The sequence below is a fragment of the Nomascus leucogenys genome, chromosome 17 (genome assembly GCF_006542625.1).
Source record: "Nomascus leucogenys isolate Asia chromosome 17, Asia_NLE_v1, whole genome shotgun sequence".
Taxonomy (NCBI): domain Eukaryota; kingdom Metazoa; phylum Chordata; class Mammalia; order Primates; family Hylobatidae; genus Nomascus; species Nomascus leucogenys.
In genome coordinates, this window is record NC_044397.1 from 69,528,740 (window position 1) to 69,552,824 (window position 24,085).

General features: G+C 36.9%; 1 protein-coding gene across 4 annotated transcripts in view; it reads left to right on the forward strand.

The window, feature by feature from the left end:
• The window catches only part of HERPUD2 (HERPUD family member 2), a 170,846-nt gene that overhangs the window by 108,526 nt on the left and 38,235 nt on the right, over positions 1-24,085 (forward strand). For 3 of the 4 annotated variants that reach the window (XM_030797471.1, XM_003268819.4, XM_030797472.1), the window contains 2 exons: positions 20,341-20,418; positions 23,283-23,396. The exons of the other annotated variant lie outside the window; for it this stretch is intronic. In XM_030797471.1, coding sequence (XP_030653331.1) covers positions 23,298-23,396 — 99 coding nt within the window. In that variant the 5' untranslated portion in view covers positions 20,341-20,418; positions 23,283-23,297. The remainder of the gene's footprint in view (positions 1-20,340; positions 20,419-23,282; positions 23,397-24,085) is intronic. 4 annotated transcript variants of the gene reach the window in all.

Below are 24,085 nucleotides of genomic sequence, written 5' to 3' on the forward strand. Positions count from 1 at the left end.
CATCATTAATATTTTCCTGATGAGGTTCAGTTAATTAGTAAGAGGAAGCAGAAATATCAGGGGACTTAAGAATTGGCAGGCAAGACGGGGCGCGGTGGCTCACGCCTGTAATCCCAGCACTTTGGGAGGCCGAGGCGGGCGGATCACGAGGTCAGGAATTCGAGACCAGCCTTACTAACATGGTGAAACCCTCTCTCTACTAAAAATATAAAAATTAGCTGGGCGTGGTGGCACACGCCTGTAATCCCAGCTACTCAGGAGGCTGAGGCAGGAGAATCGCTTGAACCCGGGAGGTGGAGGTTGCAGTGAGCCGAGATCGTGCCACTGCACTCCATCGTGAGTGACACAGTGAGACTCTGTCTCAAAAAAAAAAAAAAAAAAAAAAAAGAATTGGCAGGCACGGAACAGGGACCACTTTCTTTTGACTTAAAGTCATCAACCTAATATGCGAGTGAGAGATATATCCTCTCTTAAAAAAAAAAAAGATAAAGCACTACAACCCGTATCAGAGCTTTTATTGCTTATTAGACTAAAATTCCATTTTACTTTCAACACTTGGCCCAGAAATTTAAACAGAAATTGAAGATTTTTTTTCTTAGAAATAAGTATGTGGCCCCTGTAAAAATTATACTTTCAAGATTACTATATATGTTTCAAGGATCAAAGAATTATAAGTTGTAGATTCATTTTCACCACCACCCCTTTGAACATTTTTCTCCTGTGGAGGATACATGGGCATTAATTTAAAAGAGAACTGCCCTCCACCCCGCCACCATTTGGTGCATCCTTCTCATATGGCTTTTCCATTCTGTGTTCCATTGTGAATCATATCTGGATATTGCAGAGATAATAAATAAAATATAGACAGTACAGCTCCATCTGTCCCCAAAGTCAGATTTGAAAGGACGTAGTTGGTAATCAAGGAGTCTTGGAATAGTTAAGAAGTGTACTGTCATGTAGAGTACTGTATATGAAAGTGAGGCTTTCACATTCTCCATTGTATACATTTTTTATTCTTGAATAAGTAGTGTTTAATTACTAAAACTTTTGTTTAATGAAGAGGATTGGATTTTAGGGTGGGAAATAACTTTTGGCATCAGGCACATTTAAGCATGGATCCGTTGGACGGCAACTATGCTTTTTACGCTTAACACTTGTTTTATGCACCTGAGTTAAGGAAGACACTTGATCTATATTACGATATTAATGAATTATGACCGTTTCAGTGTTGTAGTATTAAGTTTAGTTAGGCTTTTAGACTTGCAGAAGAACCACAGAAATAGGGCGGTTATTGCAAAAACAGGAGGTTTTAGAAAAACAACTCTTAGTCGGCATTAGCTGTGTTTATGAATACTTTGTGATACTAATATTTTTAGTAGGAGGGAAAAAAAACCCTGAGGAATTTAAGTACTTGAAACAAACTAGTTAGAGCCGCTGTTTATTCACATCTTTTGTTTGAAAGTTAAGATTTACACAGGGAGTAACAATTTGTTTGAAAATACCTTGATTACAAAAGATTTCCTGTTGCATATGATTAGTTTTACACATTTTTGCAGTGAAAATAGGTTTTTAGGATAGTCAATTGAAAGTCATAGACTTCCATAATACTGTTCATAACAAATATATGCTCTGGTATGTACTTAGGCGAGATCTTTACATTGTACTATTAAACCGAAAGGGACTTAGTCTGCAGTTTGTAGACCAATTTGTCACTTTTCTAAAGCTTTGTTTTTTTAAAAAAGTACCTGAGACAGGAGTGGGAAGCCTGTCTGCCTTATCTATCCATGAAGAGGCCTGCTTTTGGCAGGAGGTCTGCCTGTGCAGCACTGATCACTAGTGGAGGATGTCAGTGCCGCTGTGCGTTAGTTAGCTGTCTGAAGATGAGATCTGTTACAGAACTTCTCTTCTCCTTCCCAAACTGCCTGCCTCTTGTAGCCACACTGGAGACACTTTTGGATGCTAAACCAAATACTATGCAGCCTATTAATGATTAACATGCAAATCTTTTTTTTTTCTCCTTTGACAAGTTTTCTCTAAGTGAATTGTAATGTCTAACTTTCATTTCTAGGTTGAGAGTGGGTGGAGCTCTGGAGCAGCGGGGTATATGTGTTTATCGTCATAGAATTTCACTGAAAACTTTGTATAGTTGCTAGATTTAGTAAGTTTACATTCTTATCACATGAGAATTGATTTGAAGCATCACAGTTGTTGAGAAGCAGTTTAATGGTATCGCAAAGCCATAGGTAGTCCTCAATGTAGGAGTTGGAGTCCTAAAGTTTACTTTGTAAGGTCATTATTTAGAATTCAGCACAGTTTGCTATTAAGTAATATTATAAAGGAAGTTTAGGTTTTTCTGACCGCCTGCAATGACTAAACATTGATTGTGTGTTTTAGTTTTCAAGTGCTGTTATGTTTAAAAGAGATAATTTCTTGTGCATCTTCCTTGCACATAGGCCTACTTTCATTATCAGTGTGTGGGCTTAGCAGAGTAGGGCTCCAGTGCTTTGTAGGAACAGGAGTACCCTAGTAAGTAAAAAGTTGATGGCTTTTATCAACATTGCTCTAATTGGATCTGATGGGTCAGGGGTAGGTGGAGGGCCTTTGTCCCTGTGGCCGGTGGCTTCTAGGAAAATAAATTGGTGCTGCTAGAGGGGAAAGAATGGAAATTTGAGATTGTCCTTTTAGGATCCTACAAGGATAGGTCATATGTCTGTATGCTGTTAATGGAATTCTGGCTGAACTCTGTGAAGTTGTAAAATCTTAGGATCCTAGCTTCATGGTCAGATATTGATTTGACTAATCACAGTCTCCATATGGGTATGTTAAATTCACTTCTCCCTCCCCTAGCAAACTTAGAACAAATGTACCCCTCCCCCTCAAAGCACATTTTTTGGGTCTTCATTTATTTATTTAACTAGGATTTTATTGGCCTAGCATTTGAATATTTATGCTGAGTGTGAAGATGATGGTAAGAGTCCTTTGCTTTTATGAAGCTCAGATCCAGTGACGTGTAAGTAAATAACCATAACAGTATGTGACTAGTGTTATACAGGAGGGATGTTCTGTGTGCTGCACAGGAGCACAGGAAGGGAATGGTCATCTCTGGAGTAGAGGTTAGGGGAATGTGTAGCTGTTTCAAGAAAAGATTCACGGGGACATTTAAGTTTTATTAAAGAGTTGATTACAGTTTTAAGCAGACAAGAATCAGACTCTGATAGCTTCCTTTTTTAAACTATTCTTTTTTTTTTTTTGAGATGGAGTTTCACTTTTGTTTCCCAAGCTGGAGTGCAATGGCGCTATCTCAGCTCACTGCAACCTCTGCCCTCTGCGTTCAAGCAGTCCTCCTGCCTCAGCCTCCCAAGTCGCTGGGATTACAGGCATGTGACACCACGTCCGGCTAATTTTGTATTTTTAGTAGAGATGGAGTTTCACCATGTTGGTCAGGCTGGTATCAAACTCCTGACCTCAGGTGATCCACCCACCTCGGCCTCCCAAAGTGTTGGGATTACAGGCATGAGCCACCACTCCCGGCCCTAACTATTCTTTTGGAGTTAATGTTTGCACTGATGACTTTGTTTTATATTGGTATATTACTTAGTAATGCAGTATTAGGTAAAAAGATTATGGATCCTTAATGATCTATGAAGGGAAAGGTGTTTTCTAGTTAGGAATTTAGGCAGTTGCCATGTTTGTGAAAATGTTCACAAAGTCATAATTAAAAACCTCGGATGTGGAGTTGAGCTGTTTTGGAGTTAACTTTGAATGATATTGATAATTGGTGTAGAACTTGCTTTAGGAAATGGGAAGTGCACTAGTTTATATTATAGAATATATAGATAATTGTGAGTTGTAATATGACATTTGACATCACTTCATGACTAGTTTTTCAGATCCTGAAATTGGCCTGCACTGTGAAATAATTCTAAAATTTAGGTAATTGCTGTTTGGTGGTAAAGATACTTGGCAAGAAAACCACTTTTACTTGAGTTTCAGACTTTAATCTGAGTTTAGACTTAGTTATTAGAGATGTAAATATCAAAATGGTTGGTAATAGAAGGATCATCCTGGAGAAAAATTTTAAAAATATGAATCTCTAAGTCCACTTAGGTACCTTTCTCATTCTCTTACTGTATCTGTTCTCGTGAACAAGCAGTCACTAAGATGGACCTGACTCACTCTGAATTCAGTTTTGAAGGCAAGCCTTTTTGGGGCTTGCATGGCTTGGCTCTCCATTTTTCAGTCTTGGGGTCAAAATACCTCTGATTGTGTCCCTCAGTTCTGGGTAGGTTTCCTCTGTCTTTGCTGTTCATACTGTTAAACTAAAGCAGTCATTTTCTTATCTACCTCTCCTGATCAGCTAGGCAGGTTTGTGCTGTTTTTTTCAAACTGTTCCTTTACTCTCAGATTCTATTAGAATTAAACAAGCAAGAATAGAACCAATCGTATATATAGGTTATATTGTGAGATTATAACACTCCATAACCAAATTGCCTGCAATCAGAAGTCTTACTTTCATTATAGGTAGAAATAGCTTATATCATTTGAAAGTTTATCTCTCTTAGTTTTGTAATTTCCTATTACCTGAATTAGGTCATTTTAAAAAGTCTACTTGTTTAACCACTTTGGAATTGTTGATTTAAAGGAGATATAATCCATAAACAAGATAATTTTTGTTTTATAAAACTATTATAAGATTTTAATACATTTAAGAGGGTTTCATGTCGCCTGGGAATATAGTTCAAGATTTTAAAACCTCTTTTGAACAAAGGGTACTATCAAATTGAATGTGAAAGTTGATGAAAAACAGAGTAAAAGTTTTGAATGACTGCTCACTAAAATTTTATTGCTTAATGTTATTTGTAGCCTTATGTCTTTTTGGAAAATATAATAACATTACCATGAAGGCAATGTTTAATCATTTATCAATACTTTCCAGATAGGATTTTTGTAGAACTTTTAGCTTAAGTTTCTTTTTTTAAACATAATAAATTCTGCTTTGATTGTCTAGAGTGCTTTTATTTAACTGCGCTGACTTTATCATTTACTATGTATTTGCCATGTGTACCAGGCATTATAATAAGCATTTGATATGCTTTATCACATATATTCCTTCTAGACTTCTTATGATGTAAGGTTTATAATTAGCTCTACTTTATAGATGAAGAAACTGAGGCTTGGTGATTTTTTTTTGCTTAGGTCAGACTCTAAGGAGTAGAATTAGAATTTGAACCCAGGTTGGACTTACTATACACATCATATATGATGGTTATATATAATAAGATGAAGAAAGACATTAGGGACTCGGCCATCTCAGTTATATACTTGTAAACTAAAAAGAACCAGTTGAGCTATAAAAAGAGATGTATATGTTTGGCTGGTTTGTTGTCTAAAGGCTGCAGATAAATAGATAACAGCCTTACTATGGTGCTAACACTTAGCTTAATGTGTGGTTATTTCTCTTTATTCTGATAAATTATAGGAAAGATTGGATGCATAATATCTTAAGACTGCAGTGCACATATCTTTGTCCTATCTTCACCATCTACCAGTTCGTGTGAACCATAGTCATATACTTTTACATGCTCTATTGTACATCAGAGGTATACATCACTTGCTGTGTGAATATCATATATCTCCACCCATGAGTGGAAGCAGTTAAGCTGGGAATGTCTCTTTGGAGTTCCAGAGAACATTACTCTGTAATATTCTGTATGTACAGTTTTGCTTACTGTTACTGCAAGGAGATAAGGGGTAGAGGCAGTTTGGGTGACTGTGCCTCTATTTATAGTGTTTCTGAATTTTCAGGGGTTTTAGGTTGGATGCTTTTAGTGGGAAATGGGAAAGAGATATGTTCTAGTACAAATTTACAGAATTCATTTCCCACAGAAATGATATTTTATGCACTTCCTGGGACCCAGCTCTTTAAAGTTATTTGATATTTGTGACTGAACTATATGTAAGTACTTAATAGTTACTACTTTTAAAGGACTAGATTATAGTTCATTGAACTAACCTGTAAGTTGAAGATTGCTTTTACTGAACTATTAAGATTATAGATATTTAAAAATTTTTTAATTAATATTTTTAAATTAGCATATGAAATTTGATTATGCTGAAGTTGGATATAGTAGGAACATGATTTTTAAGCCATACGTAATTGAAAGACCCATTTAATCCTTGACATAAAAAATTTAATCATTTGATACTAACTAGGTGACTTTCTTGAAATATAAAAGTATTGTTGGCTTTAAACTCATTTATCAGACTCCAGGAGATATTTTAAATGTGTTAGGGATGTGTGATATTTGATCTGTTTCTGATATTTGGTTAAACATTAAAGGGTCAGACACTTTCGATAATGGCATATACATAAACCTTTTAGAAACAACAAAAAAGTCCAGGTTAGGACTTATTTTCACCTGTTACACCAGCAAGTGAGCTTTCCTCACCTTGGTTTTTAGCAATGTCTGTTAAGTGGGTAGCAGAGGTTTTTTCGGACAGCTAGTTAAGCAGTTGTTTATTTGGAGTGGGATATTTCTGTTTCTGGCCCACTCAGAGTACATCAGGATGTTTCCAGCTTGTTCTTTGTCTTATTATTTGGCTGATTCTGCACTGCTATATGTGACCAGGCTTCATCTAGGATGAAATATTGGTGGTGAAAGTAGTGAACCTGATAGAATTTGCTGACTATTGGATGTAGGGGTGAGTACCAGGAAGAATAGTGGTGGTGTTAGTAGAGAGGCCAATTATATTTATATGTTACTCTGTGGAGCCAGTATCTTATCAGTAGAATCTTTAAATTGACAATTTAACTAGTACTTTTAGATTTGTCAACCCTGAGCCTTCTGAATTCTTATATTAGAAGGGTACCATGCAATGTTTTTTAAGTTGAGAAACGAATGAACTTTTATTGTGTTAAGCTACTGAGATCTTGGGATTTGTTATAGCAACTGTCATTACCCTAACTCATGTAGAAATGGGTTTGTTTTGGTTTGTTTTTTTGAGACAGAGTCTTGCACTGTCGTCTGGGCTGGAGTGCAGTGGCGTGATCTCAGCTCACTGCAACCTCTGCCTGGTGGGTTCAAGTGATTGGCCTGCCTCAGCCTCCTGAGTAGCTGGGATTACAGGCGCCTGCCCACTTAATTTTTTTGTATTTTCAGTTGAGACGGGGTTTCACCGTGTTAGCCAGGCTGGTCTCGAACTCCTGACCTCGTGACTCGCCCCCCCCACCCGGCCTCTCAAAGTGCTGGAATTACAGGTGTGAAACACTGCCCTGGCCCGGAAATGGGTTTTTAATCAAGCTAAAAGATAATGTTAGGCCAGGCGTGGTGGCTCACGCCTGTAATCCCAGCAACTTGGGAGGCTGAGGTGGGCAGATCGTGAGATCAGGAGATCGAGACCATCCTGGCTAACACAGTGAAACCCCGTCTCTACTAAAAATATAAAAAATTAGCCGGGCATGGTGGCAGGCTCCTGGAGTCCCAGCTACTTGGGAGGCCGAGGCAGGAGAATGGCGTGAATCTGGGAGGCAGCGCTTGTAGTGAGCCGAGATCGCGCCACTGCACTCCAGCCTGGGCGACAGAGCGAGACTGTCTCAAAAAAAAAAAAAAAAGATTATGTTATTAGCAGGGCTGTATAAATAACATTATATTACTTTTTACAAGTCGAATTGAGATCTCAAAATCTGTGCTTTTCCTAATGCCGTAGCTTACAATACCAAAATAACTAGCTGAAAATTCAGTTGATTATTGTCATTTGTTATTAGGTCTAACACATGATTTTCCTGATATTTAAATTATTTATTTATTTATGTATTTATTTTGAGACAGTCTCGCTCTGTTGTCCAGGCTGGAGTGCGGTGGCACAATCCTGGCTCACTGTGACCTCCGCCTCCCAGGTTCAAGTGATTCTCCAGCCTTAGCCTTCCACACCTGCCACCACACCTGTTGCTGCCACATACTTTTAGTAGAGATAAGGTTTCCATGATGTTGGCCAGACTGGTCTCAAACTCCTGATCTCAAGTGATCTGCCCACCTGGGCCTCCCAAAGTGCTGGGATTACAGGCGTGAACCACTGCACCCAGCCCTGATATTTAAATTAAATTCATTGATATTTAAACTGAAGAGGCAGTTTTTTTAATAGCATAAAAAATTTCCGGCCAGGCACAGTGGCTCATGCCTGTAATCTCAGCACTTTGGGAGGCTGAGGCGGACAGATCACCTGAGGTCAGAGTTTGAGACCAGCCTGGTCAACATGGCGAAACCCTGTCTCTACTAAAAATACAAAAAAATTAGCTGGGCATAGTGACGCGCCTGTAATCCCAGCTACTCGGGAGGCTGAGGCACAAGAATTGCTGAAGCCTGGGAGGCAGAGGTTGCTGTGAGCCGAGATCATGCCACTGTACTCCAGCCTGGGTGACAGAGCAAGACTTTATCTCCAAAAAAAAAAAAAAAATTCCAAGTGTTACTTTTTATCTAGTTTAGGCACATGAAAAAATTAATAAGTTAATGTTTCTGTTTTCTGTTTTTTTTTTTTTTTTTTTTTGAGACAGTCTCTCTCTCTGTTGCCAGGTTGGAGGACAGTAGCATGACCTTGGCTCACCTCTCTGCCTCTTGGGCTAAAGTGATCCTCCTACCCCAGCCTACTAAGTAGCTAGGACTACAGGCATACACCACCATGCCCAGCTAACTTTAGTATATTTTGTAGAGACAGGGTCTCACTATGTTGCCCAGGCCGATCTTGAACTCCTGGGCTCTAGCGATTCATCTGCCTTGGCCTCCCAAAGTGCTGGGATTACAGGTGTGAGAAACCATGCCTGGCCAGTTTTTCTGTTTTCAATTATCGTAAAAGTAAAGAATACCTTTCCTTTTATTTTATTTTATTTTATTTTTTATTTGCATAGGTTATTGGGTAACAGGTGGTGTTTGGTTACATGAGTAAGTTCTTTAGTGGTGATTTGTGAGATTTTGGTGCACCCATCACCCGGGCAGTATACACTGCACCCTGTTTGTAGTCTTTTATCCCTCACCCTCTTCTCACCCTTTCCCCCTGAGCCCCAAAGTCCATCGTGTCATTCTTATGCCTTTGTATCCTCATAGCTTTAGCTCCCACTTATGAGTGAGAACATACAATGTTTGGTTTTCCATTTCTGAGTACTTCACTTAGAATAATAGTCTCCAGTCTCATCCAGGTTGCTGCAAATGCCATTAATTCATTCTTTTTTATGGCTGAGTAGTATTCCATCGTATACATATCTCTCTCTCACAGTTTCTTTATGCATTTGTTGATTGATGGGCATTTGGGTTGGTTCCACGTTTTTGCAGTTGCAAATTGTGCTGCTATAAACGTTTGTGCAAGTATCTTTTTTTTTTTTCTTTTTTGAGATGGAGTCGCGCTCTGTCACCCAGGCTGGAGTGCAGTGGTGCGATCTTGGCCCACTGCCAGCTCCACCTCCTGGGTTCACGCCATTCTCCCACCTCAGCCTCCCGAGTAGCTCGGACTACAGGTGCCCGCCACCACGCCTGTCTAATTTTGTTTTTGTATTTTTAGTAGAGACGGGGTTTCACTGTGTTAGCCAGGGTGGTCTTGATCTCCTGACTTCATGATCCACCCTCCTCAGCTTCCCAAAGTCCTGGGATTACAGGCATGTGCCACTGCATCTGGTCTCAAGTACCATTTTTGTATAATGACTTCTTTTCCTCTGGGATACCCAATAATGGGATTGCTGGATCAAATGGTAGCTCTACTTTTAGTTCTTTAAGCAATCTCCACACTATTTTCCATAATGGTTGTACTAGTTTATATTCCCACCAGCAGTGTACAAGTGTTCCCTGTTCACCGCAGCCATGCCAACATCTATTATTTTTTGATTTTTTTGATTATGGCCATTCCTGCAGGAGTAAGGTGGTATTGCATTGCAGTTTTGGTTTGCGTTTCCCTGATCATTAGTAATGTTGAGCATCTTTTCGTGTTTGTTGGCCATTTGTATATCTTCTTTTGAGAACTGTCATGTCCTTAGCCCACTTTTTGATGGGATTTCTTGTTTTTTTTTTTCTTGTTGATTTGTTTGAGTTCATTGTAGATACTGGATATTAGTCCTTTTTTAGATGATTAGATTATGAAGATTTTTTCCCACTCTGTGGGTTTTCTGTTTACCCTGCTGACTGTTCCTTTTGCCGTGCAGAAGTTCTTTAGTTTAATTAAGTCCCAGAAATTTGTCTTTGCTTTTATTGCATTTCCTTTTGGGTTCTTGGTCGTGAAATCCTTGCCTAAGGCAGTGTCTAGAAGGGTTTTTCCAATATTATCATCTATAATTTTTATAGCTTCGGGTCTTAGATTTAAGTCCTTAATCCATCTTGAGTTGATTTTTGTATAAGGTGAAAGATGAGGATCCAGTTTCATTCTTCTGCATGTGACTAGCCAATTATCCCAGCACCATTTGTGGAAAAGGGTGTCCTTTCCCCAATTCTTGTTTTTGTTTGCTTTGTCAAAGATCAGTTGGCTGTAAGTATTTGGGTTTATTTTTGGGTTCTCTATTCCTTCCATTGGTCTATGTGCCTGTTTTTGTATCAGTACCGTGCTGTTTTGGTGACTATGGCCTTGTAGTATAGTTTGAAACCAGGTAATGTGATACCTCCAGATTTGTTCTTTTTGCTTAGTCTTGCTTTGGCTATGTGGGCTCTTACTTGGTTCCATATGAATTTTAGAATTTTTTTTCCTAAATCTGTGAAGAATGATGGTGGTATTTTGATGGGAATTGTGTTGAATTTGTAGATTGCTTTTGGCAGTAGGGTCATTTTTACAATATTGATTCTACTCATCCATGAGCATGGGATGTGTTTCTATTTGTTTGTGTTGTCTGTGATTTCTTTCAGCAGTGTTCTGTAGTTTTTCTTGTAGAGGTCTTTTGCCTCCTTGGTTAGGTATATTCGTAAGTATTTTTTTTTTTTTTTTTTTGCAGCTACTGTAAAAGGGGTTGAGTTCTTGTTTTGATTCTCCGCTTGGTTGCTGTTGGTATATAAAAGTGCTACTGATTTGTGTACATTAATTTTGTATCCGGAAATTTTGCTGAATTCTTTTATTAGTTCTAGGAACTTTCTTTCTGGAGGAGTCTTTGGATTTTCTAGGTAAATGATCATATAATTGTCAAACAGCGACAGTTTGACTTCCTCTTTACTGATTTGGATGCCCTTTATTTCTTTCTCTTGTCTGATTGGTCTGGCTAGGATTTCGAGTACTATGTTGAAAAGGAGTGGTGAGGGTGGACATCCTTGTCTTGTTCCAGTTCTCAGAGGGAGTGCTTTCAACTTTTCCCCATTCAGTAATATATTGGCCGTGGGTTTGTCATGGATGGCTTTTATTATATTGAGGTATGTCCTTTGTATGCCAATTAAAGCGTATCTATATATATATACGCACACATACACACACAAAAATTAGCCAGGCATGATAGCACATGCCTGTAGTCCCACCTATTCAGGAGGCTGGAGTGGGAGGATCACTTGAGCCTCAGCAGGCAGAGGTTGCAGTGAGCTGATACCATGCCACTGTACTCCAGCCTGGGTGACAAAAAACCAAAAACTTCAGATTATTCGAAGGCCTTTGGATATTCAATTGAAAGTAACAGTTTTTCTTAATGCAGGTATCATTCACATACTGTAAAATTTGCCCTTTTAAAGTATGACCCAGTGGTTTTTAGTACTTCACAAAGTTGTTCTGTTATAATCCCTGCCTAATTCTAGAATATTTTCATCACCCCAGAAACTCCATACCTATTGGCAGTCACTCCCCATTCTTTTTTCTTCCAGTCTGCTAATGTACTTTCTGTTTCTTTTTTTTTCTACTTTCTGTTTCTATGGATTTGCATAGTCTAGACATTTCATATAAAAAGAATCATATGGATTTTTGTGCCTCCTATCATTAACTTAGCATAATGTTTACAAGGCTCATCTATGTTATAGCATGTGTCAGTATTTCATTCCTTTTTGTGGCTGAATAATATTCTGTGTGTGCATATGTTTATATACACCATATTTTGTTTATCCATTTGTCAGCTGATAGACATTTGGGTTGTTTCTACTATTTTGACTATTATGAATAATGATGCTGTGAACATTCTTGTACAAGTTTTTATGTGCGCATATGTTTTCCATCATTTTTGGTATGTACCTAGCAATGGAACTGGGTATATATTGTGTCATAGCATAACTGTATGTTTAACTTTCTGAGACACTGCCAAACTTTTTTCCACAGCAGCTGCACCCTTTTACATTCCTACCAGCAATGTAGGAGGGGTCTAGTTTCTCTACATCCTTGCCCGTACTTGTTTTTGCTTTATGTGTTTTGGGGGGTACTATGTAATTTTGTTACATTTTTATGTTCTACATTTCGGAAAATTGATGTGACCTTACTGTGGAAAGATAAAACCATTTATTCAAAGTTGACTACTAATTTAAAGAAAAAATACTAAAATACTAATATATGATGCTTCTTTATCATAATTTGCTAATATCAGTATCATTTGTAGAAGTGAATCAGATGAATTTAGCACCAGCAAGTGTTTTAAATTAGTGTTGTGATTCATAGACTGAATATTTCATTTCTGTTTTTCACGATTGCATGTAAAATAATTTAACAAACTTCAAATTAGGTGGTTTCTCCAAGTCTGTGTAAGCAGTTTTGGACAGGTAACACCTCATTTAGCAAATCTACACTTAGCATATACTCTGTGAGGCACAGTAGTGGGTTATGGGAACACACTGACAAGCAAGATGGCTATGGACCCTTTGTTCTTGGCACTTTTATTTAAGGGAAAAAAACACATGTTGACGTAATTACAGGTTGTGGTTTGTGTTACAAAGGATATAAACAGGATGTGTGAGAGGGAATACTATACGGTAGATTTGTAAGTCAAGGAAGACCTCGCTGAGGGGATGATTTTAAAACTAAAATCTAAAAGGTGATTAAGAGTCAGGTATGCAAGAGCTGGGGGAGAATACAGCAGGCGGGGTATCTGAATTGAGAAGGAGCTTGGGATCTAAGTGAATGTCAGTTTGGCTAGTGAGTAAGGAGGAAAGAATACTATCGGGGAGTTTGGAGAGAGACAGAAGCCAGATATGGCGATGGAAAGGAATTTGAATTAAATCCATTGTAGTGGGAATCCATCAGAGAGTGACAGGATTGATCTAAGTTTGTTTTGTATATTTTGTTGTTTTTGTGTTTTGGTTTTTTGAGACAGAGTCTTCCTCTGTCACCCAGGCTGGAGTGCAGTGGGAGTGATCATGGCTCACTGCAGCCTTGAACTCCTGGGCTCAAGCGATCCTCTCACCTCAGCCTCCCAAGCAGCTGGAACTACAAGCATGCCCTACCACACCTGGCTACATTTTTAAAAAGTTTTGAGGAGATGGGGTCTTGTTATGTTGCCCAGGCTGGTCTTGAACTCCTGGGCTCAAGCAGTCCTTCTGCCTCAGCCTCCCAAAGTGCTGGGATTACAGGTGTGAACCACCATGCCTGGCTGATTTAAGTTTTTAAAAGATCACTCGAGCTGCTGACTATAGAATGGAAGCAAGAAAACCAATTAAAAGATTATTGTAGATGCCCAGGCAAGAGATGATGGTTTAGATTAGGATAATGGCAGTGTAGGTGGAAAGAAGTAGACTGATCTGAGAGGGACTTTTGGAGATAGAGTCTATAGGATTTGATGATGGTTGGATATGGGAGGCAAGGCAAGAGAAAGAAAAGTTGAGGATGATGCCCAGGTTTTTGGCTTAAACAACTGGTCACAGGTTGTTATGGGATAGGGAAGAAGTAAGAGGAAGGATTTGGGGAATTGGGAATTGAAATGCATTGTAGAATTTGAGTTGCCTATTAAAATATATGAAGGTGTCAAATCTCATAGCAGTTGGGTATATGATTCTGGGTCTCAGAGGGTGAGGCCTTGGACAGAGAGACAAATTTGCAACTTGTCTGAAGAACCTTAACGTTTAGAATTGGATGGGAAATTTAGCAAAGACTCTGGCAGGGCAAAAACCAGTGATGTGAACGAAATGTACACATGCCTACTAATGGTTTTTCTAAACCTTGATTCCTCTTCCAGAGAAGCAAATGTTAAAGGCTGCGGTGTCTGTCTTTTTCCTTTCAAAAGTCAGAAACTTTTGCTGGGTGCTATTGCATCTTTTCCTCCTACTGCTGACGGACTTGCTTAGCTATTGCCTAACCGTTCTGTTTAGTAGGTGTAGATGGTTTTAAAAAAGAAGGACTTGGAGATAAGGGATTACCAGTCTCTTTCTGGGATACTAGTCATACTACTTTAGTTAGCTATATTTTGGGTTAAATACAATATGTGCTAGCTTTTAAATTTAATAATTATTTGTGTGGGACTCATAGTTCTGGGACTAGGAATTCTCAAAATCTTCTGAGTTTCTATCTGGATAAAAAATTAATATTATCAGTAATCTGGATAATCACTTTGTAGCCATCATGAGATTTCAGTACCTCTGTTTTTAACTAAATGATCTTCCTAAATTTATTTAACTTGTATTGCATTGCAGAGTTTTCCAAGGTTTGGCTTTTGAAGTCTCTGACTGAAAATGACCTATTGTTTCCGTGAAAAATTTGTTTTAAACCTGTCTGCTAACAAATTATGGAAGTAAACATTTTAAGTAGGATTGCCAGTGTACTTACTCCATTTATATATATTTTGATCAGTAGTCCCAAATACTGAGTTTTCCAGCATATTTTTTCCCTATCTTGCTTAGAAGTGATGCTTGTGATAAAATATCTGACAAATTCCATTACTATTACAGTTTAATAGGAAAATGGAGATTACCCATGTAGAAAGCAGATAATGTATTAACATCTAGAAGTGCTTGGTAAATACTACATTCTTTCACCAAAAATAAAAAAACGTAAGTTAGATAACTTATGTTTTGCACATGGACTTCTTTTGACTAACATCAAAGTATTTTTTCTCGTAGAGAAGGTAAAATTAATTAAAAGATTTCCTTTTGTTATTTATAAATGTCATTTTAAACTGAGACTTTAGGCTGGGCATGGTGGCTCCCGCCTGTAATCCCAGCACTTTAGGAGGCTGAGGCAGGCGGATCACTTGAGGCCAGCAGTTTGAGACTAGCCTGGCCAACATGGTGAAACCCCGTCTCTACTAAAAATACAAAAATTAGCAGGGTGTGGTGGTGCACGCCTGTAATCACAGCTATTCCGAAGGCTGAGGCAGGAGAATTGTTTGAACCTGAGAGGCAGAGGTTGCAGTAAGCCAAGATCGTGCCACTGCACTCCAGCCTGGGTGACAGAGCGAGACTCTGTCTCAAAACAAAAAACAAAAAAAACGACAAAAAAACTGAGACTTGAAAGTTCTAATGTGAATTGGGACTTTTTTTTTTTAATCGTATGAAGTGACAGTCATTGCAACTTTAACCCAACCTGTTTTAGCAGCATCCAAATCATGTTCTTATGCATAATGAACATACACAGCCTGTTGTTAGTCATTCAACTTTTCCGTACTTTTCCATAATCTCATTAGAGCCTCATGAAACTGCATGATGTGGGAGGGGCAGGTCCTAGAAATTAGCACCTAATGTTAATTGAAATACTCAGTAGGCATTGTGTTCTGTTCTAGTTTATGTGCATTTCCATTGTTATGAAAATTAAGCCATGTGAGATACAATCTGGTATCACTCTTAACTTACAGATAAGGAAACTGAGGCACAGAGTGCTGGTGATGGGATCTTGTATAAGTTTCTTAGCATCTCTTTAGCTACATCTGTCATATTGTTCTGTAAGTCCAACTCCTCTACACAAGACCCCCATCCCTTATTAGCTACTGAAGGACATTGCTCTTGAAATTGTTTTTCTGTCTTGCATCATCAGTTTTTTCCTTTCTACTGAATTACTTCTGTTGGCATACAAACACATTATTTCTCTCTTGAAGAAACAAAAGCACAAAAGAATAAAACAAACCAAAAGCAAGACCCTCTCTTGATCCCATTTCCCTTCTAGCTGTTGTCATATTTCTTCCTTTAAGTGCAAAACTGTTTATAAGTTGTATATATTTGCTATCTCTACGTGTCTTTCTTTTTCTCTTGAATCAATTCCAATTAGGTTTTTACCCTGCTACACCACCAAGATTACCTTTATCAGTGTCATTAATGATCTCCTTATTGCAGGATGCTGTGGGGAAATATAGAGATAAGTAGAATAATATGAAGGGAGGACACTATACGTAATAACAAAAGCCTAGACACGCTCAAATATCCATTAACAAACTATAGTACTTATAATGGAGCATTGTGCATTTGTTAAAAAGAATGGGGAAAATATTTTTATGCTGCTAAGCAGTAATCTCCCTGGTTTATTAAGTGAGAAAACAAGATGCAATAGAGTAAGTATACTGTACTACTTTTTATGTAAGAAAAGGAGGAAAATAGGAGTTTGTGTGTATTCAGCTTTGTTATGTTGTTAAGCATTGTAAGGGCAATCCAAAATCATAGAGGGGACAAGGACAAAACTAAAGCCTCTTTGAATGCACCTTGTTTAGAGTTTTTACCTTATTGCCATTTTTTGTTAGATATAATTATAAAAAAATAGAGAAATCTCTAAATGAAAACACAAGAATTAAAAAATGTCAGGATGATGACACAGTTACAAGAATTATTATTTCAAGTAACTTTAAAACACTGTATTTTGACTACTGACCTATATCCTAAGGACAGAGAAGATCAGTAAGAAATCTTAAACTTTGTTCAATATTGTTAGTAACAATCTTGTTATTGTTATTTTGAGATTACATATAGTAGGATAAAACAAATTAGTACATTTGCTAATGGCAGGTATTTATTAGTGTCATTAGCAAGAAAGATTTTCAGGGTGAGAGAAGATACAAATAAAGTGTGAATACTATTTAATTGGAAATGTCGCAGTGAACTCAGAATTTAAGTTTCTCTTTATAAAAATACATATTTTCTAGCTCTGCTTACTGAAGAAGTAATGACAAGTAAAAATCAGTACTCCTAGCACCCAGATTTTGGTCTTTAGATACCATTTCCCATTAAAATGAATCATGGATCCTGGAGCAATGGCTGATTCCAGGTCTGGGGCATGAAATGTGTAAGATGAACTTCTGGGGCATTTTGTGCCTGAGAGCAAGGAAGCTTCTATTAGAGATGACAGAGGTCATGTTAAAATGATGCAGGAGCCACTTTGTAGGGACTCCTACTGGTCAAAAACGTGCAATTTGAGGTCCCCCTTGTCAAAAGTCCTCTTGTCATACAAAAAGGAATTGGAACATCATCCCTCTAGGTCTAACTACATTGTATAGGAACTACAGGAACATGCTGAGCAATACCAGGAGGATACAGTTTGCCTAATCAGACTGGAAAGTTCTACGAGACAAACAATTTCTTCAACACATAAATAGCCTGGGAAAAATTTCTTAAAAATAGAAACTGTTAAAAGATTAAAAGAGGCATAACAGCCAAATTTTGTGTGTGAACCTTATTTGGATTCTGATTCAAATAATCTTTAAAAAACATTTTTGGGCAAGTGGGAAGAGTTGAGCTGCACTGGATATTACATTTTAAGGAATTATTTGTTGAATGTGGTAACATTATGGTTATTATAAAACTTACTAAATTTGTACAGGTGAAAAGAAATGATGTGTAATATTACTTTAAAATACAGTACTTAGCTGGGTACAGTGGCATATATCTGGAGTCCCAGCTACTCCAGAGGCTGAGGCGGGAGGATTACTTGAGCCCAGGAGGTCGGGGCTGCAGTGTGTACCATGATCGCATCTGTGAATAGCCACTGCACTTCAGCCTGGAAAACAGTGAGACCCCGTCTCTACATTTTTTTAAAAAAAGATTAAAATACAGTATTCTCTTTGAAGAAAAGAAATGAGGGATGGATGAGACAAGAATAGCAGAATTTGGTAATTGTTGAAGCTGGGTACTTGAGAGTTCTTGAAGATGGTACCTGGGGGTTCATTTTATTCCCTCCACTGTACGTATGTTTGAGAATTTTTATAAAGGAAAAAGATTCACAAAAAGAGACTGATGTCCTTCATGCAGAGTGATGATATGACATAAAAGTGTCTATTTATTAATGTTTGGTCTGGTAAAAAAGTGATAGTTTATGATGACTATAATACTGAAGAAACTTCTTTAGGTTCCAGTTGTAATAAGTACATTATAGAGATTTATAAAGCATTGGATAATTCATTTTGGGCAGGAATTAAATCATTGATTATATATTTAGCATTCAACTTATGGTCATATAGTTTGCAATTCAGTGCCTATAAGAATATAGGAAAAAATCAAACTGAATTTCTCCTATTTTGCTCTCACAACACTTAATACAGAATGCTTCTGTAATGTCTGGTCACCAAAATGTGTGGGGATTTCTTTCCAACAACAAGGAGTTATGCAGATAATTCTCCAGAGGACACCAGCTGAATGTCCTTTAATTCAATGTACTTCTGACACTATCTACCTGGAGATAGATTCCACAGGTTGAGGGCTCAATCCCACAAGACTGCCCCCCCTTCATATGTGGTCCCAAGCGCAGGTTGTGGCCTGTGTTTTTGACCAACTGGTTATAAATTGGGGTTCCCGTGACCCCCTCCTGGAGTTCAATTAATTTGTTAGTGCAGTTCATGAAACTCAAGGAAACATGTTACTTACTTTTGCTCACTTACAAAGGATATTATTACAGGGGATACAAATGGAAGAGAGACATAGGATGAGGTCTTAGAGAAGGGGCTCAGAGCTTCCATTCCCTTTCTGGGCCCATCCACTCTCGAGGAACTTCAACTCATTCTACTATGCTGGAGCTCTCAGAACTCAGTCCTTTTGGATTTTTACGGAAGCTTCATTAGGTAGGCATGATTGATTAAATCATTGGCCACTGGTTTATCAACTCAACCTTAAGCCACTCTCCCTCTCTGGAGGTTGGGGGTGGGGGTGGGACTAAAAGTTGCAACCTTCTAATCACTTGGTTGGTTCCCCTGGCAACCAGCCCCCATCCTGAGGCAATGTAGGGTCCCCCAGCCACCAGTTGTCTTATTAGCACACTAAAGATACTCATCTTTCTGAAGATTCCAAGCATTTTAGGAGCTATTCGGCAGGAAACAGCATGAAAACCAAATATATTTTACAATACCACAGTGCTCCTCTCTCTCTGTCTCTCTCTCTCTCTCTCTCTCTCTCTCTATATATATATATATATATATATGTTGTAAGACTTATGATTTTAAAACCTGTGCGTTGTATTTGATTGTTTGTATATAGGAGTTTGTACATGTGCATTTGAGGAATGGCACACTCCAAAATGCTTCCAGGAGAAACTGGAATATGTGTAATGGTTAAGTATCTTGGAAGGATAGCTATACCTTTGGTGTGTAAGGATGCCTGAACCACAGATCTTAGTATGATAATTTTTATTATGGCTAGTTTTAATATAAGAAGACCCTATTGTAGTAGCCATGTTGAATACATAGTCTTAAAAATTGTTATAGTTGTGGCTTGGATTTGGCGTATTTAACAGTTACTGATATAGCTAGTATTTGTTTTGATAAAATTCAAAGAACATTCACCTGTTTTGCAGTTATGAAGTAGGCCTTATGTGGAGTATACACAGATGTTTTAATTTTACATAATTTCATATTCTGGTTGCATATAGAGATGGCAACTGACTCTCCATGCACTTGTGTTGATTTTTCTTTAGTCTTGCGTTTTTCAAAAACTTAACAAAGGTATTTGTGATAGTGGCAGGAATAATAATTAAAATAGTAAGTAAATTTATAACTAAATCTAAATGGCTCTTGAATTAAAACCAATAAATTGTTCTGCACAATATTAGTAAGGAAGAAAATAAGTCATATATTATCTTAGATGAAAAATTGACAAAATAAGGCAAAATGATTCTGGTGACATCGAAATTTTATCCTACTGTTGATGATTAATATAAGGCCAACCACTTTCTCATTTATATAGTCTTGAAGATTTTTTAATGATAGTCATATATGCATTGCATTTCAGTTGAAAAGACAGACTTCCAATTTACCTACCTGTTCCCCCTCCTCAGGTTTTTTAATATATTAATTATCTGTACTTTATTATAGCTACAATAGATACACTACCATTTGCCGAATTCTTAAATGTTTTTTTAAGTAGAATTTGGAAAAACAAAAATTCTTAAATTGTGTCAGTTTTCTGCTTACTTGTGCCTAAAGGGAGTTTTATTTTACCCATAATTAGGCATGTTATTCCCAACCTTCAATTTGCTTAATTAGAAAAGTTGAATTCTTTTCTTTGTCCCATTTCTTAGTTGACGAAGGATCAGAGATTGGTGTATTCGGGCAGACTGCTTCCCGATCATCTGCAGCTGAAAGACATTCTCAGAAAAGTAAGCTTTTCTACCACTATTTGATACCAGATACATTCAGAATGTGAGAGGAGATATGTTCTGAAATTTTATTCAACCAGTTCAGTTTTTAGATACTTAAAATCAATCCCTTTGGGTAGCATAACAAGTAAAGATAAATTAGAAAGTAACATGATAGTTTCTTATTAGTTTAGGTAACAGTTCTGTATATCCATCTGATAGTTAAATCTGAAGTAGGATTATGTATTCATATTCAGGTGTTTGTCATTTTTTGTAAGAAAATGCTATTGACGTCAGTAGTGCAGAAGTAGAATGTTCAGTAGTGGTGATGGATTTTCATTGATAACAATCTTTCCTCTGAATCTGCTTTTTGCCAGCTGCATGGTATTTTTATACAAATTGCTTGAGTTGGGAGTTTAATTTCAGGAGGAAATTAACTGGTCCATCAGTTAGCAAACTTTGTGGATGCTCAGAGCTAAGTTATATTTCAATACATTTATATATTTCAATATTTTCAATAAAATCAGCTTGAAGGCTAGTTATTTTAGTGGTAGCTTTTAGCTTATGTTCATTTGTGGAATTTATACTTGTAGAGTTTTTCAGCATTTGAAATGTTGCTTTTTGTTGGTGAGTATAGCAGAATTGAATTTCTTCTATGTTTTGCCTTAGATCTTTGACTTAACTCTGTTGTTGTGGATATTCCTTATCTAATTTAGAAGATCTGTATCTTCTGTATGTTTATGATCACCTGTGGGAAACTTTAGAAAATATATTAGTATATTCCTTCTGCTTAGACAGTTGATATTTGAGCTTTACCAATGTGACTTCTTGCTGTTATTGGCATTATGTAGTTTCAAATTGCTAACATGGTGTAATACCCACTCCCTCAAAAATAGTGGAATTTGTAGCAGGTTTTTTTTTTTTTCTTTCTTTCCTCTTTTTTTTTAAACAATTTTTTAGAGCTGTTTTAGGTTTATAGCAAAATTGAACAGAAAGTACAGTAATTTCTCTTACATTCTCTGACCCCACATAGGCACAGCCTGCCCCACTATCAGCATCCCACGCCAAAGTGATATATTTGTTACAGTCAGTGATCCTACATTGACATACATTATCACCCAAAGTCTGTAGTTTATGTTAGGGTTGACTCTTGGTGTTGCACATTCTATGAGTTTTGGCAAATATATAGTGACATGTCTCCACCAGTATAGTATCATTTAGAATAGCCCTAAAAACCTCTGTGTTCTGGCTGTTCTTTTTTTTTTCCTTGTTTTTATGCTGGTGCTCAGAAATAAAATATATTTCAATATAGTCCTTTCTGCCATCTGCTCTTTGAAATACAGATATATTAATTATTTTACCCCAAGGATAGCTTAAATTTGTACATGAAGACTTTTTAAAAGATTTTTGCTGCCAGGAATGGTTTCAGGCCAGACAACTTAAAATAAAAACTGCTTCAGTCAAAGAACTCTTGTGCCCCTATATAAAACATTTTGAGTAATACATTTATGTTTTGAATAGTTCTTTCAACTGTTTTTGTTAAAGTCAATGTACCCCTTTACTTTTTTCAGTTAAATACTGCTATTAGCTTTACCTATTTAGTGACAAAATATTTTTTAGAAACATTCCCAAGATAAATTCTGTGAATTAATTGTGATTAATAATGACCTTTTGGAACTAGGTTTCTAAGGATCAACATCTTATACTTGTATGCGTGTTAATATTCTGTATTAAGAAGCTAAGGGGGACATTGAAAATTAGGAGTGTCTTCAACCTCCTTCGCCAGGCATACCTTCTGTCATGCTGTCTCTGAAGCCTTTCTTTAGCATTCTAACCCTTAGTAACTTCTTCCTCTAAACTCCTAAAGCAATTAAGGTTGGGCTTCTCAGTTTCATGAAAAAAAGACTGTTCTCTGTGTTTCTCTAATTGTGCTGTAGTGCACTAGTCTACTCTCTTAACAATATCATGAGCCTCTTTAAGGAAGGGCCTGTTGTACCCTTTCTTGGATTTGCCTCCAAATTAAGCACAATTACAGGTTCATGGTAGGCAAGTGATACATTCATAGTTTCTAGTAGCTTTGTTTCCTTTTCTCACCATTTGGGTATGTTTCTTTCTGCTCCTTTTTCTTTGTCATTCTGTTCTTTTCTTTTTTAAAAACTTGCTGACTCATCCTTCATTGTTCTCTGTCCTCCTTTATTCCTTCTTTCCTTTCCCCATCTTATTTGCTAGCTTTATGTCTAAGTATAAATAAATATGCTTATGATCTCACTAAGCTAAAATGCCAACCCTAATTGTTATTTGGAATATTTTTCTTCAGTCGTATTTCTAGGTTTATGGAAAAACATGGGATATTTACAGAATAAAAATTAAATTAAATGTATGCTTTATATCTGCGTATAGGTGTTATAGATAAAAATAGTTTTTGACTGAAAAAAGAGTAAAAAAAGTCACCTTGCTAAAATTAAGGCAAATATGATTATGATGAAGTCATTTGAGTTTACTTTATAGTTGCTAAGCCTCAAGTGATGGAAATACGTAAACTGTAAAAAATTTAAGGTGCTAGATGTTTTCATGCTGAAATTATATATTGTGCTGATACAACTTTCACAACATTGTTTGCTTTAAGACTGCTTTGTATGCAAAATAATTTTTAATACAGCAATTGCAGAGTATTTAGATCATTTTCCAAGTATGGAGAAAATATTGAATTCAAAAGGATCACAAATAAAATGACAAATTTACTTTCAAATAATAACAATTTATCAGTAATAGAATGGCTAGGCTCGAAAGGGACCTAAGTTTTAAGTATTTCAGTTTAGCTACTGACTTTTTGAACTGTACGTTTTGTAGTACTACCCTTTAAATGTAATCTTCTTTAATTTTAGCAAGATGAGTATCATATGGTTCATCTAGTATGTACTTCTCGGACTCCTCCCAGTTCTCCAAAATCCAGCACCAATAGAGAAAATCGTGAAGCATTGGCATCCAGCAGCAATTCTGTGAGTTGTTTTGGGAGGAGTAAACATTGAACTTTTCTTTTTCTTTGTTGTCATCTTCTTATTTTTTGCCTCTAAAAACTAAATGAAAAGCAGAACAATTGGAGCTTGTGGATTTTGAGATTGTGTTTTGAACTAAAGTTAGGCATTTTGTAAAGTTTACCATTTTGAAAGATCTAATATGCAGTGTTATCCCTTGAAGTCTATTCACCATGAGTTATAATTTGCTGTATGGCAGGTCAGTAATAGATTTAATCTTCAAAGGTTTAATTACTGGAATACTCAGAAAATGGAATTATGTTATGGTTATATAATATAAACTCTTAGGCCCATGATGTTTCAGAAATATGCCAGGTATTGAAAATAGTATATTTGATTCAAGGTGGATTAAATTGTTTAAAATTTAAGTACCCTAAATCTTCTTGAAGTAGATGACTTGGTCAAGGATTTTGTTTTTTAAAAATGATTGGATTTGGGTGTACATTCCGGCTGCTTGGGGAGGAAATACTTAATGTACTAATCTCTTTCAGACTTGGGTATTCATTCCTCTATCCTTATTTTTCCATCTGCCTAAAATTGTTTTGGAAATATTTTGTAACAGTTGACCTTCTCAATTTAGATATTTTCTGCAGATTTCAAAAACATTGTCCCCAATCCTTTTATGTTATTTTTGATTTCCCATAAAAGCTTTC